This window comes from Clinocottus analis, unplaced genomic scaffold (genome assembly GCF_023055335.1).
Source record: "Clinocottus analis isolate CAN_PGR_092001 unplaced genomic scaffold, fCliAna1.0.p SCAF_22, whole genome shotgun sequence".
Taxonomy (NCBI): domain Eukaryota; kingdom Metazoa; phylum Chordata; class Actinopteri; order Perciformes; family Cottidae; genus Clinocottus; species Clinocottus analis.
In genome coordinates, this window is record NW_027175954.1 from 5667640 (window position 1) to 5682097 (window position 14458).

Here is a 14458-nt window from a genome sequence, read left to right on the forward strand (position 1 = left end):
GACATCACATGCACGCAGATAACCAGAAATGTCAACCAAACTACGTAAAACACCCCTTGTGCCGTCAGAGGGAAGTTAAACCCGGTATGCATTGGATATGGAGCAGTTTGAAGAATTTATCCCTGAAGGCATCTGGCAATTTGCGATGGTAACGCCTTTCCTCCTGGTCCGCTCTCGCTTGTTTCTTACACTGGTGTAATGTGATTCAGTATTGGGAACATTTGTTTATCTTCAGTACCAAACTACCAAACTTGACAAACTTACTTGACTATGTCTTACTTTATTCACTTTACTTCGCTTCAGATGGAAATGGTGTACATCTACTCCAGTATTTACCTGAGAACTAAAATAGTTACTCTTCAGATTAAGATCTTTCAGACAAAAAAATATAACAAGCGAATAAAATACAATTTGCTCAAATGATTTAAACCCCTTTTGGTTTGTCACCCCCCACAAAATGCTGTCAGTTCCTTGAGGGTACAATGATTAATTATTTAACACAAAAAGAAAAAAGTCTGCACAATGAATTCAGATTTGTGTAGTAGAATATGTTCCCCCCTATCATTAATCATCTTGCACCGTATTAATTGTTTGACTATTTAGGTTGTGAATCAGCGGAATAAACTAATCATATTCAAATAAAACCGAATCTCAACCAGCTAATACAAAATGCTACTCGGGGTTGCATCAATATTAAGAATCCGATATGCTGTGTTCAGTAATGTTTTTTAATTATTTAAGTATATGTTGTTGATGGTAGTTTTACTTCTGAGTGCTACTTCTACTTGTAGTATTTTCACATTATATTTGTAATGTTACATAAATAAATGAGTACTTAAACTATTCGCTGGTCCATCAGGTATCATCTTTGTTCTGTTTTATCAAGTGAGACGTGTGCTCTTGATACTCGTTATTGGTTTCATGTGCTCCAGTTTTTTTCTTCTTCGTTTTTATCAATGAATTAGTGTAATACAAAATCTGGATACAAATAGTGTTCTTGTTAGGATCATAAGGTGCATAACTGTCAACGTCAGGCAGATTTGTGGGCTGGCCTTGCAGATTGAGGCCACTCCTGAACATATAAATCTCGCGGAAGTCAAAATTATCGATTTATCTTGCAGCGAATAGAGCTTTCGTCGACGAGGAAAAGCAAGACACCCGACATTTAACCAACTTCTTCTTATCTAACTTACATTCCAGCATCAAATGGAGACGCGCAAGAACAATTCCCTGCAACAGGTAGATTATGTTTTAATGCAACATCTCTGATGACCAGGGTTTGTTTACTTGTATGTATCTAAAGCTGCTTTTGTCACTTCATTTCGTTGAGTTGTTAAACGTTTTTATTCCCTTAATTCATTATGTTCAAATGTATGAAGGTGGCATGTTGACTGACATACCACATACTTGAAATAAATATACTATACTATAATAGACACAAAATAAATTACGTGTTAAAGTTTAGATTAAACGTCTCCTACATAATATTTCACATAAAAAAATTGACTTAAATTCTTTATTTATTTTTCAGGTGGACCTAAACAAAGTCAGTGAGGATTCAATGTAAGTGAAATTATGTTTTTATTTGATATGTGTTAACGGTATATTTTTCAAAGATTGGTACGTAGTGAAAATAATTACGACAAAAAAAAAGTTTATCCTTGCAAATGGGATGTAATTTCATAAATTCTATGTGTTGTAATGCACGACACACAACCACTAGAGGTCACTATAAATCTTAGTGATACTTTATAATATATTCGTTCTTTAAACTTTGCATATATACTTTAAACCCCTTTGTTCCAGACCTTGAACTTGCCAAGATGCTACACATTTTACATCTTATCTCGCAAGACTACGGGTGAAGCCTGAAGTTTACCAAAGTGCCACTTGATCCTTGGCTTTGAAACTCATGAGCTCATGACTAGTTGTCAGATGTATTTCTGTGCCTAAATCATTTTTTTTTCTTCATCTAGATCACCTGAAATGGATTTAGAAGCCGCACTAAAAGAATGCTCCACTGCCCTCAACCTTTTTCTGAACAACCGGTTTTCTGATTCTTTGGCGCTCCTAAAACCCTGGTTAGTACACTGACACTTAACAATCTCAGTTTCACTCTGCTGGCTGTACGATGAAGTTTAGTCATATTATTTTAATTTCACACTTACAATATGCAGTTTGTTTATTAAAAAAACTTTGCATTCGTCCCCTTCAGGAAGAGTCAGAGCATGTACCACGCAATGGGCTACAGCAGCATCTTGGTGATGCAGGCAGGCATGACCTTTGAACCAAAGGACATGGATGCTGCCATGGCGTCACTGGGTGAATCCCTGCAGACGTGTCAAAAGTACGGCTGAACACTTTCATAAAAGTTTAGGATTTAAGTTCCCACTTCAACAATGTGTCATAAATGTGGTCCATTTCTTAGTAAGAACATTAGAAACATATAGGGAAGAAGTAATTGATCACCTTGCCTTAAAAGTGCTGAGATACCGTCCTGATGAAATTGTCTTTATTCATTTGCCACCATACTGTGTATTCCTCAACTTAGATTTCGTAAGAAAACTGGAATAGTGGAGACTTTAACCAGCCTGTGGACGAGGCAACCAGCTGACAACCTGACAGAAGGTAAGCTTACAGACTGATAAGGTGGTGAAATGAGCCATAAGTACCATTTTAGTGTTATTAGAAATAAAGAAAATACAATTGTATGAAATGCATAACGGAACAAGCTTAGCGACAATGAGAATATATACAATTAAACAATCAACATTTGGATAAATGCTATTGTTCCAATCTAAGTTGCAGCACAAACAATATTGTTACAGTTAGACAGTTACACACACATTTTTAATTATTATTATTATTTTTTTTTACAAATTATTTATAAAATTGTAATTAATTACCCTAGAACGTTGATTACAATGTGTCAATGTGTATTGTCTTACATTTTTGCAAGTTTTAAAAATGTAGTTTTCACCCATTGTTGGACGTTTGATTCTTGAAAACAGAGGAGATGCACGCAGAGCTGTGCTATGCTGAAGTCCTGCTGCAGAAAGCAGCTCTCACATTCCTGGATGAGACTATAATCGGCTTCATCAAAGGAGGAATGAGAATCCGTAACAGTTATCAGATTTTCAAGTAAGAAGCTTGAATCGGGGAGTTGGTTGGGGTCATAATGCCACAACTAGATATTGAGAAAATGAAAATAATATACGTCATCATATTTGAGCATATCTTTAAATGATATTTTTTCTCCCAAATCAGGGATTGCCAGGCCTTGGCCAATGTCACAAAAGACATTGAAAAACAGAAGAGCACGCACATACATTTTAGGGGCGGGGTCAACATGGGCATTGGATCATTCAATCTGGTGAGTCATACAGTAGAACAAAGGGTTTTCTGCCAAATATGTTTTACTATAGTGATCTTTCTAAACGAACAAAGTATTGCTGTTAAGGTGAATTCAACATTATACCTTTTTTTTTTTTTTCGGTAGATGTTGTCTCTGCTCCCATCCAGAGTCCTCAGACTGATGGAGTTTTTGGGCTTCTCAGGAGACCAGGTGGGTGACCTCGGTGCTTCTTTTTTATTGTTATATTTTTTTTCCCCCCTCTAAAATATACTGATAGCTTTAGTATGGGTCGGATTATTCTTTTCCAACCTCAAATCAAAGAATAATTTGCCAATTTTCTTTCAGGAATTGGGTTTGTCAGAGTTGAGGGAAGGAGCAGCTGGTGACAGCCTCCGCTCCATCCTGAGCACCTTGACGCTGCTGATGTTTCATCTCTACATTACAGTTATTCTGGGTAATTTTAGCAGCATTATGTCATTATGGTATGATTTTTAATGGTCAGAAAAGTCTTACTCTGCTCTTGTTCTTTCCCAAGGTACTGGTGAAGGAAACCTTATTGAGGCTGAAGCTCTACTGGAACCCTACATCAAAAAGTTCCCCAATGTGAGCAGTGATTATCGATGATTCTAACTCACGGCAGATGTCACTACTTTTATTCGGAGAAATGGTGTTTTTTATAAATGATTTGTCTGTGTGGCGTCCATAGGGAGCTCTCATTCTCTTCTACGTTGCAAGAATTGCTTTGCTCAAAGGAAACTTCACTTTTGTGAGTACTTGTAATAACTGATCCAAAAAGTTTTTTTTTAGTGTTTTTTTTTTTAAAATGCAGCTCTTTTTGTTGAAGAAAACTGAAAGCCTGTGTGTCTGTTTTTTTTCTACAGGCCCAGGAAAAGTTCTTAGCTTGTATTGCAGCACAGGAAGAGTGGCGTCAGATTCACCACCTGTGTTACTGGGAGCTGATGTGGGCGTACTCATTCGAACAAAAGTGGAAGGAGGCGTATCAATATGCTGACCTGCTTTGCAGAGAGAGCAAGTGGTCCCAGGTGACAAAATACAATCTTTTCTCCGTTGGTCCTGGTGCAAAACTGCTCAAGTATTTATATTGTTTTTATCTCCTGCTATAAGCTGAGTAATCTTCTATTGCAGGCCACCTATACATTCCAGAAAGCTGCCATCTTGAGCATGCTACCAGCGGAAGAAGTGACTAAACTTGGAGAAAATGTGGGAGAGATATTCAGGTGTGTGATGGAGACAACCATCATTTGTGTACCAGACTCTGTTGTAACTTCTGTAATAATCGCAAAGTTTCGTAACTGTGAAAAATGGTTTTGGTGTTTGTTTTTTTGTTTGTAGGCAGGTGGAGGGTCTCAGACTGAGGATTGCTGGGAAGTCCATCCCAACAGAGAAGTTTGCAGCAAGCAAGGCACAGCGATACTCTTCTTCTACCCCTGTGAAACTAGTCGTGCCGGCTTTGGTGAGGACACATGTGCACTACTACTTTCAATGACTCAACACTGAAACACAGTCCTGGCTTGACAACACATCTTTCCCCACAGGAAATGATGTATGTGTGGAATGGTTTCACAGTGGTTGGCAAAAGACCAGAGTTGACAAAAAGCATATTGACCACCTTGGAGGAAGCAGAGGAGCAGCTCAACGACGATCCAAGTGAGAGGAACAGCAGAACTTTAAACCGCATGAACTAATAGATTTCAACGTGACACTAATGGGTTGTTTGTCTAATGTTAGATCCATCATCGTATCACCTGGATGACCAGTGTGTTGTTCAGCTGCTGAAAGGCCTGTGTCTAAGACAGCTGGGGCATCTGGTTCAGGCTGAGATCTGCTTCAATCATGTCATTTCCAGGTGAGGCCATCTAATGCTATTGCGACACACTCTCAGGAAACATAGGTTGTAAAATAAACTGAAACATGGTCACAAATTATACACAACACATTGAACTGTTTTGCTTTTTTTTGCCCAACTGTGGTATTGTTTTGTCTCTTATTGACACTTGCTGACTCATTTGCTTCACATTCGACAGACTAATGTGTTAATGTCACATTCTTTTGTCCGTTTCATAGCATTCACAGTACTTTGTATTTATTCTTATATACCTTATCTTGTCGAACATGATGGACTTCCCAACTGAAATGTGGTCTCTGTAATTTCTTTGAACACTACTGGATAGACCCACTGAACTGACTTTGATTGATAATTTTTTTGGACAGTGAACATGATATAAAGCACGACAACTACCTGGTGCCATTTACCATGTATGAGCTTGGCCTGTTGCACAAGCAGAAAGGTGACATCAACACAGCCATCAAAATGATGGAAAATGTCAAGTAAGTGTTTTTAACACATCCACAGTCCTGGGTTACAGTTCGTTACGCATCTGGATGTGGTTTTTCCATAAAGTCAAAGTGGCAATTCCCAAAATGACTTGAAATATGTCTGCCCAATAAAATGAAATGCTATACTGCCATAATGTACAAAAGGCTGATAAGTGATCTTATTTGTAGGATGAACTACAAAGACTACAACATGGAGTCGAGGCTACACTTCCGCATCCACGCAGCACTCAACACCATGGGCTCTTTTTCAGCCAAACTTCCCCCTTCACGCACGCCAGCTTAAGAGTCCACGGCAAACTCAACAAGAAATAGATGCAAGCAAACCCAACTGAAAGTCTCAAACCTGTGTTCTGCCCTTAGCCCTGTACATTGCACTGCTCTAGATCTCTAGATGGAGATCTTACTGTCTGCTCCTTGATAATGATATTGTGTACATCCAAACTTGAAGTTACAACCCGGGGCAGTTTTTTTTTTTATTTCTTTCATTTCAAACACAAGCTTGAACAGAGAGAGACTCTGCTGGCAGCTTGATGATGAGTTGGTCATTTCCAATAAATAGCCCCAAAGTTTGTCAAATTCACTGTATGTTCTGGTAAAATCCAGGCATAATAGCCAACAATCTACTTGTAAATATTTTTAATGGTGCAATATGAATAAGTATGTTACCTAAATAAATGTTACATAAATAAAACAAATTCATAAAAATGATGTCCTATATTTAATGCTGGCACAAAATGTAAGGCACATACCAAATGTTGATACATTTGATGACTGAACTCTGAATAAATACAATACCAAATCCCAAATTAATTGTGTGTGTGTGTGTGTGTGTGTGTGTGTGTGTGTGTGTGTGTGTGTGTGTGTGTGTGTGTGTGTGTGTATCCTCTTGTTTGTACAGAAACTGCATGTTAGGTTAAATGTAGAGAATGGTGTAATAGTTGCCATAGTTACCTGGAAAACTACCTTTCTGATCACCTCCACTGTATTTTGAGTAATGTCAGTATGATCACAATATGATTTTCATCATCGTATCGGCTTGCTAGTGAGGATATGGAAGTACAAATGCAGTGGTTGGCTGGAATGAAGGTTGTTAGTTTCACTGCTAAGTTCATAATGCTTTAGATTATGAGCTTTTTTTTCAAATATTTCACCCTTCAGCATTCTAACAACTTTTTTAACAGGAAGCATTTTCTAATTGTAATTATTGTGTTGTTTCACAAGGTGGAGTCATGTCGAGTAAAATTATGGGTAAATCTTTCAGTATTATAGTACTTTTTTAATATATTTTTTTATTTTGTAATTTCAATCATATTCAGCAAAAAAAAAATCCAACCCTTCAATTAAAAAAAAAGTTTGAGACTGTGAAACCATATTAAAAAAAAAAAATTAAAAAAATCTAGCACTCTTACTATTTATTTAAATGTTTTAATCCTCACTCATTACATCCATTGACCAATCGTGATTTTCCAAGATAACTTGACACGTAACATTACACCCATTCACTGACGGGACTCTGGCTGTCAGTGTTGGGGACCACGTGGGAGTGAGAGAGATGATCAGCTGACTCTCTACCGGGGTAGGAGGAGGTGGAGGAAGAGGGGATAAAGATGGAAGGGAACAGGGACGAAGCTGAAAAATGTATAAATATAGCGACGAAAGCCCTAACAGCTGGAGATAAAGAGAAAGCGTCCAAGTATCTAATCAAAGCCGAGAAGCTCTATCCAACGGACAGAGCCAAAGGTAGGGTCGTTGGTCTCTGACCGGTCAATGCTAACCTATAAACTACACAAGGGTTAGCTAACACAGCTGACGTTTGTTAACATCATTGACGCCTCAGGCTCAAAGCAGCTCACCCGTTGACTAGTTGTCTACTGAGCACATAATGCATGATTGGTTAACGTTAGTATAGAATCCACTGTTAATTTAAGACAATAGAGCGACACATATCAGAGTTAGCATTAGCTAGTGTTAGCTAAATTGTGGGCCTAGCTTCGTTTAAGCTAAACTAGCCTTCGCTCCAGCGGATCGTTCATTTTGATTTTATGTGACGACGTTAGGTGAATACGTGTTTGCCTGTCACGTTACTTCTGGCTGCTATCGATGAGGCAATGCAGAGCAAAAATACAAGGCAGCAAATCGTGTGACATCAATCCACCATAACCGATTCAGCAGCTAACGTCTTTGCTAGCTGTCATTCATTGCAACATCTTGCAGACTAGCTAGCTAGCTGACCGCAGGAGCATTTTTGTGAGCTGTCGTTTCATATTCACGTCAAGTAATGGACGTTAACCCACGTTATTACTGCTGTTTGCGTAAAGGCCGTGAGTTTGTCTGGGTTTTAATGTGGGCAGAACAAGCAAGGGGAGCCCTGGAGAGGGATGTAATCACGGCTACTTCATGCTGGCCAGTCGACTGACAATCCTTTAATTGAATGATTGACCCGGGCCTGTAGGCTAATCCACAACTCTCTGTGAGCTGACCGTAAACAGGTGTTAGGCGCAGTCAGGATGGGACTGACTAAAGTATTTGAGATTGTAACGTACAGTATAAGTAAAGTATTCTGAGAGTGACTGTATGTAACTGGGTTGATACACTTTGACATTGATGAGAGCTCCTCAGTTGTTTAAATTGTCATGTAATAGTTAATGTCAGTGAGTACAATGATGTGCCTGCAGCCTCAGGTCAAAGCAGTAACAGTTCTCAAGCTCCCACAGGAAGCTAGTAGATATATTTTTTTTTTCTTCCAAAGCAGGCACTTTAAAAAAAACAACCTTTTTCCCTGTTTTGTGTGAGTGACCAGGCAGTGTGTTCCCTAATGTTGCAGTCCAGGGCATCCCACAAAGGGTTGACAGAAGTCGGCAGGCCAAGACAGCACCTGTACACCAGTGTACTTTATGGATTGTACCTGTATCAAAGTTATGATTATATTTGTGCTACTCTCTTTGAGTTATCTGTCATCCGGAGGCTGGCTCAGTGAACCCGCCATTTTTCAGTCGGCTGTGAATGTGTATATGTATATTAAAGTATTAATTCATGTAAGCAAATTAGGTTGTTGCTGTTGCAAATGCATATGATTCAGCATGACAAAACCATGCTGAATATGCAAAGACATATAGTAATTATGACTGTTTTTGTCAAAATGTTAAGTAGTCAAGAGTGATATGGGAAAGGGATTATGTTTGCGTGCTTGTTATGTTACACATGACTGCATAATGATGGATAATGCATTAATGAACAATAAGGAACATTAGAACAGTTAAATGTATTTGAGAGAGATCGGTTATTAGGCTGCCCTACTGTTGCTGTTGTGTCTTTGAGTATATTTGTATATCACTGACCATATTTTCTTCATGGGTGGCAAATTTGACCCTTACGCTGTAGAGCTAGCAAGCCATTGGAAATAATGGATTTCAGATTGCAGTGCTGCAGTTGTCGCATTCTGTGTGAATGGACACTGACACTGAAAGGACACTGCACATAGTGTAAATTACTAAATAAATTGGCTTAAAGATAAGAAAAAATAATCAAGGTATTTATGAAACACTATAAAATACAGCAGGCACATGGAAGTATCATCACTGCCTGCCATTGGAGCACAGTGGGCATATTTGTATAAATACAATCATCTGAGTTGAGACAAATGTCATTCATTTGGGTTGACATAATTTAGATTATACATGTTACTGTCAACCATGTCCTTTCAAATTATAGTAGTAAATATTTAACAGTAATTTTATTGATCATTGACAACTTTGTTATGGTCAGGTGGAGGTGGTTGTTGGGAACATATGCTTGTAGTTCCTTTTGATGTGGGCATCTTTACTTGACTTTACAGCACAGACCGCTGTGGGGATGTAATCTGGTTATATTTGAGCTGCTTCCATGACACTGGAATGATGGGTTTCATCCAAACCTGTCTTGCATTGTCTTATATCATGTTGCAACACATGCTGATATTACACAATTGTGTCTCTATAACACATAACATAGTACTAATTAAATCAAATGTATCATGGGTACAAAAAGAATCATCAGTTTGTAAGATTTTCCTTTGGCTTCAGTTGCTGCAGTATGTAAAGCTGGCCCACTGAAAAGCTTCAAGCCCTTTGTTCACTGCCCCCAAATAGGTGCCTGGAGCTGTTCCACAATGTTAGGTTTCAGTTTGACTCTTCACCTGGGTTTAATGTACTCGCAAGTCATATCTTCTCCGTCTGTGTACATGCAAGCTTCATCCTTTGGTGACTTGAAGCCAGTGCCTCCATGTACTGTGACCAATGTTCTCTTGCTGAAGTGAGGCCTTTTCCTCTATTTACCAATCTGAAAGTAAGAACTATTGAAAGACCTGATTGGGCATTTTTCAACATCACATACTGACAATGTGCTGTCTGTTTAACTACTTGACACTTTAAACTGTAGTTTATTTGTGTTTGAGTAAAGCTGGGCAGTAAATTATATGTGATATAATATTGAATCTTGACACCAAATTCAAAATGCTTGGACACTCATAAGATACTTAAGGTAATAATTTGTCATTTATGAATCCTATGCCTCTTCTTCTCTTCTTTAGCTTTGTTGGACGCATTAAGAAAGAATGGGAGCTCAGCGGGTAATGGCGCATATCGCAGGAGACCTGCAGAAGGCACGGGTGGACAGCCAGGTGGGCAAGGCCAAGAGTCTGGAGGAGACTCTTCGAAAGGCTTCAACAAAGACCAGGTCGAAGGTGTCCAAAGGTGAGAATTTAAGGATTCCCAGGGTCTGCCCTTTCACGCTGTATTTCTTTGAACACTAACTGGTACTGGAATCCATCCCAATCCTATTTTGGTCCTTTACTACAACTGTACCAGTGACAGCAGTACTGCTTCCATCATACTTGATTAGCCCTTTCATCTGTGTCTACAGGAGGACACTGTAGTCTCTGACTGCAGTGTTGTGCACACAAAGCTAATTCTCATGGGAACTTTGTCAGCTTGTTGTCTTGTACGTGAGGGGATAAAGTGAGACGTTTAGCGGTGTGAAATAGATACCAGCTCACCACAAAAGGCGATCATTTTAGACCACGAAATGGGACTACCTAGAAATATCTGCATTCATTTTATCTACAGCTTATGGCCTCAATCATATCCTAGAAAGTTGCAAAAAGCAACTTGAGTGCATTTAGAGGATAAACAAGCTGTCTGTCATTGTGTAATCCTCCAAGTGTATTGCCCTTTAACATATGTAATCATTCTATTCCCTCATGTTTTTAGCTCCAGTGAGTTATAAATTGCATCATATCTTCTGATAAAAATAACACTAGTTTACATGAAGCATTTCTCCTGTGTGACCTCATTAATAATCTTACTCCAGTGACTATTCAGTTATGAGTAGAGTGGACGATAACACAATATTATCGACTTATATCATGATTATTTGATCATATTAACACATTTTTTTACATATTTAAAGACTTATGTCATCAGTTTAATTATTAAAAAATGAAAATTTTCACACATTTGCTTTTATGTAATTCATGGCGATATTTAAAAGATATTTATATTTATTTTGTCACATTGATTTCAACCATAGGTCAGTGTATATGTTTTCAGCTGCTCCACTTTCTGTCCCTTTCTTTCAGAATAAAGCGGTGTAAGGACTACTATGAAGTGCTGGGTGTCAGTAAAGAAGTCAATGAAGATGAGCTAAAGAAAGCCTACAGGAAACTAGCGCTCAAGTTCCATCCAGACAAAAATCACGCACCTGGAGCGACGGAGGCCTTTAAAAGTAAATAATTGTTATTTACTGATATATTTTAAATGGCTTGCATGTGATATAAAAGACTAACTGTGAACTGTATTGCTGAGCAATCTGGATCTCAGCAAAAAATAATATATACTGTTTATTTAAAGGTTTTTGCACCTCTTTTCACCACAGCCAAAATGGAAATTGCATATATTCCTTTACATCTCTAAAGAAATTTAGTGCCTTGAACACCATTTGAAATAATGTATGTCCATGATTTCTTCCCCTCCTTGACACATAAATTGGGTCTTCCTCCAGAGATTGGTAATGCATATGCAGTGCTGAGCAATCCAGACAAAAGACGGCAGTATGACCTGACTGGAGGAGAGGAGCCGAGCAGCCCGGGTCACTCGCATGGAGGAGGTGGAGGCTTTGACTTCCACAGAGGCTTCGAGGCCGACATCACTCCTGAAGACCTCTTCAACATGTTTTTTGGAGGTGGCTTCCCTTCCTGTAAGTGAGCCAATGAAGTTCTTCATTTCCCACTTATATTTAGTTATTCTTGAATCCAAATATATACATGTTATTCATATAGTCTTATGTCAATAATTTCATCTTATGATTTAGAAGGAGTGTTAAGGTGAGAAGTATAACCATGTTACTTTGGCATGTTGGTAAATGATGATCTTTCTCTTCTACACCATATATTACTTTTTTGAGATTTCCTTATCTAGGGTAATAGGACTACAAATGCGTTTTTGTTTTGTAAGCCTGTTGTACAATAACAATAAATGAAACTTTAACGTAGAACAGCAGGATTATATAGTTGTGAATACTAAATCTTTGTAAGTAGGTATAATTGGTGATGTATTCCATATTCTTTGTATCTGACCTCAATTATAATATTTGTATCTACAGCAAGTGCACACACCTTCACCAACAGCAGAACCAGCTTTAGCCAGCAGACGGACAACCGACAAGAGAGAACAGAAGAAAGGGGAGACGTATGTAACTTTTTTTATATACAACCCCCAAAGAAAAGAGTATTCCAAAAAAGATTTTGCACATTTACATTATAATTTGAAAATGACATGCTTTTCCAGTACATTATCATGTGTTGTGTAAAATGAAGTCCTCATTAAACAGTGATTTTCTCCAGGGTGGTTTCTCAATGTTTATCCAGCTGATGCCCATCGTCGTCCTGATTTTAGTCTCAATACTGAGCCAGATGATGGTTTCCCCTCCACCCTACAGCCTCTACTCTAGACCGTACGTACACACACACACACGTTCAAACATTTTCTGTTTTTCATCGCTGAGGCCGCTAATAACAACTGTATTTCACATTCACATCCCATCAGTAGAACACATTATGTCATAACATTGGCAACTAGAAAGTATCCACCTTTTATACATTTTTAAGATGTATTCTGACAATTTGACACAAGCAGCTCATCCCGGTGTCGCAGTAAACCTGATCCTATAAAACACCTTCAAGGTGCAGCATATGTCAGGGTTTTCACAACAACTTGTGTTTCCTCCAGATCCACGGGTCAGACCATAAAGCGGCAGACAGAAAACCTGCATGTCGACTACTACGTCGCTAGAGATTTCAAGTCTGAGTTTAAGGGCTCTGCCCTGCATCAGATTGAGAAAAATGTGGAGGACGACTATGTATCTAATGTCAGAAATAACTGTTGGAAGGAGAGACAGACAAGTGAGTAACCATGTTTAAATTACACCATCAGAACTAGTTTTGTGAATTCAATAATAGTTTTTGCTTTGCACTTTTGTTTCCAGGACTATATCATTCATTCACATTTTATCTGCTTGTCTCATCCAGAAACGGACCTGCTGTATGCTGCTAAGGTATACAGAGACGACAGGATGCGCAAGAAGGCAGAGCTTATGACCATGGACAACTGCAAGGAGCTGGACAGACTAAATAACCTATTCAGAGGAGGATGAGTTGGATGCTTTTAGTTTGTGTAAATATAAATTAATAGATGTGTATGTTCATGTTTTTTTAAGAAAGAGTCTTTACACTAGAAGCAAAAACTTACTGAAATTATTTAGCTCCTCTATTGTTGAAGTTTAAAAACGTTCCTCTCCTCATAACCCCCCCGTCCCCTCTAGCCACCCTCCTCACTCCAGCCTGACCCCAGGAACCGCCTTGTTAGCAATCTACACACGCTGTAGAAAGCCCCAGACCTGGTTTTTTTTTTTTTTTTTACAGATTTTCTTGTATTTTTCTGGAAACAAGGTGGACAAGGACACTTGATTGTAAAGGCATGTGCTTTGAGTCATGAGAACCCAAACAAATCACTGTTTTAAGATCAACAAACAGCTTTTGGCATCATCTGCTTGACATGAATATAATCTGAGAGACTTTTTAGGTTCGTTTGGAGGTACTGTCCTCCAGTCAAATTTCATTTTATGAAGAACACATGAAGAAAAGAAAATAATGCAGTGCTACTTCTAGCGTCCCACACACCCTCAAGTGTGGATAAAAGTGAATGGATCATGAAGAGATAACTCTGATTTTGCTACTAGAGAAGATTTTATGTTGTCATCTTCAAAATGGGAAGTTGGTTTGGACTAAACTCGGACGGACATTGAAACTGTTATTCATAAATGGTTGTACATTTTCATTTTTGAATGTTTGAAATTTATGCAGTAATTTAAGAAACTATAGAAGAAACTGATTTTCTTCAATGCTCGCCTAATCATTTAAATAAAGTAAAATTATTACCATTGACTATTTGTATATGTGTCTCTGATTCAAAGGGTCAATTCCCCTAAAGTAAAACTATAAAATACATTTCTATATAGTATAGTCATGCAGATAGTGCAGTTTTATTTGCCAATGTTTAGTCAGTTCTAAGATTTCTGATGCTTTAGTGGAGGTGAATGGAATATTAAAAAAAAACAAACTTTTGTACAGTCTTGAGTAATGAGACAACTGTGACACGCCACACCGTGGTGGAACGTAACAAAAATACATTTGCACAAGTATTAAGTGTAATT

The 14458-nt window shown here is 38.2% G+C and overlaps 2 protein-coding genes across 2 annotated transcripts; both read left to right on the forward strand.

Moving 5' to 3' along the window:
* Window positions 1-1206: 1206 nt before the first annotated feature.
* Window positions 1207-6019, forward strand: LOC137793092 (tetratricopeptide repeat protein 39B-like). Its single transcript, XM_068589047.1, has 18 exons — window positions 1207-1239; window positions 1532-1563; window positions 1977-2081; window positions 2216-2347; window positions 2552-2628; window positions 3012-3141; window positions 3268-3373; window positions 3500-3565; window positions 3701-3809; window positions 3891-3958; window positions 4062-4121; window positions 4237-4398; window positions 4502-4593; window positions 4709-4829; window positions 4912-5023; window positions 5105-5222; window positions 5588-5704; window positions 5882-6019. Exons 1-18 carry the CDS (start codon window positions 1207-1209, stop codon window positions 5994-5996), a joined length of 1755 nt encoding a protein of 584 aa, XP_068445148.1. The 3' UTR covers window positions 5997-6019.
* Window positions 6020-7271: 1252 nt separating this feature from the next.
* dnajb14 (DnaJ heat shock protein family (Hsp40) member B14) lies at window positions 7272-14170 on the forward strand. Its single transcript, XM_068589107.1, has 8 exons — window positions 7272-7453; window positions 10281-10443; window positions 11328-11473; window positions 11750-11944; window positions 12350-12435; window positions 12591-12700; window positions 12976-13148; window positions 13275-14170. The coding sequence occupies exons 1-8, from the start codon at window positions 7321-7323 to the stop codon at window positions 13397-13399; spliced, it is 1131 nt and encodes a 376-aa protein (XP_068445208.1). The 5' UTR covers window positions 7272-7320; the 3' UTR covers window positions 13400-14170.
* Window positions 14171-14458: the final 288 nt, after the last annotated feature.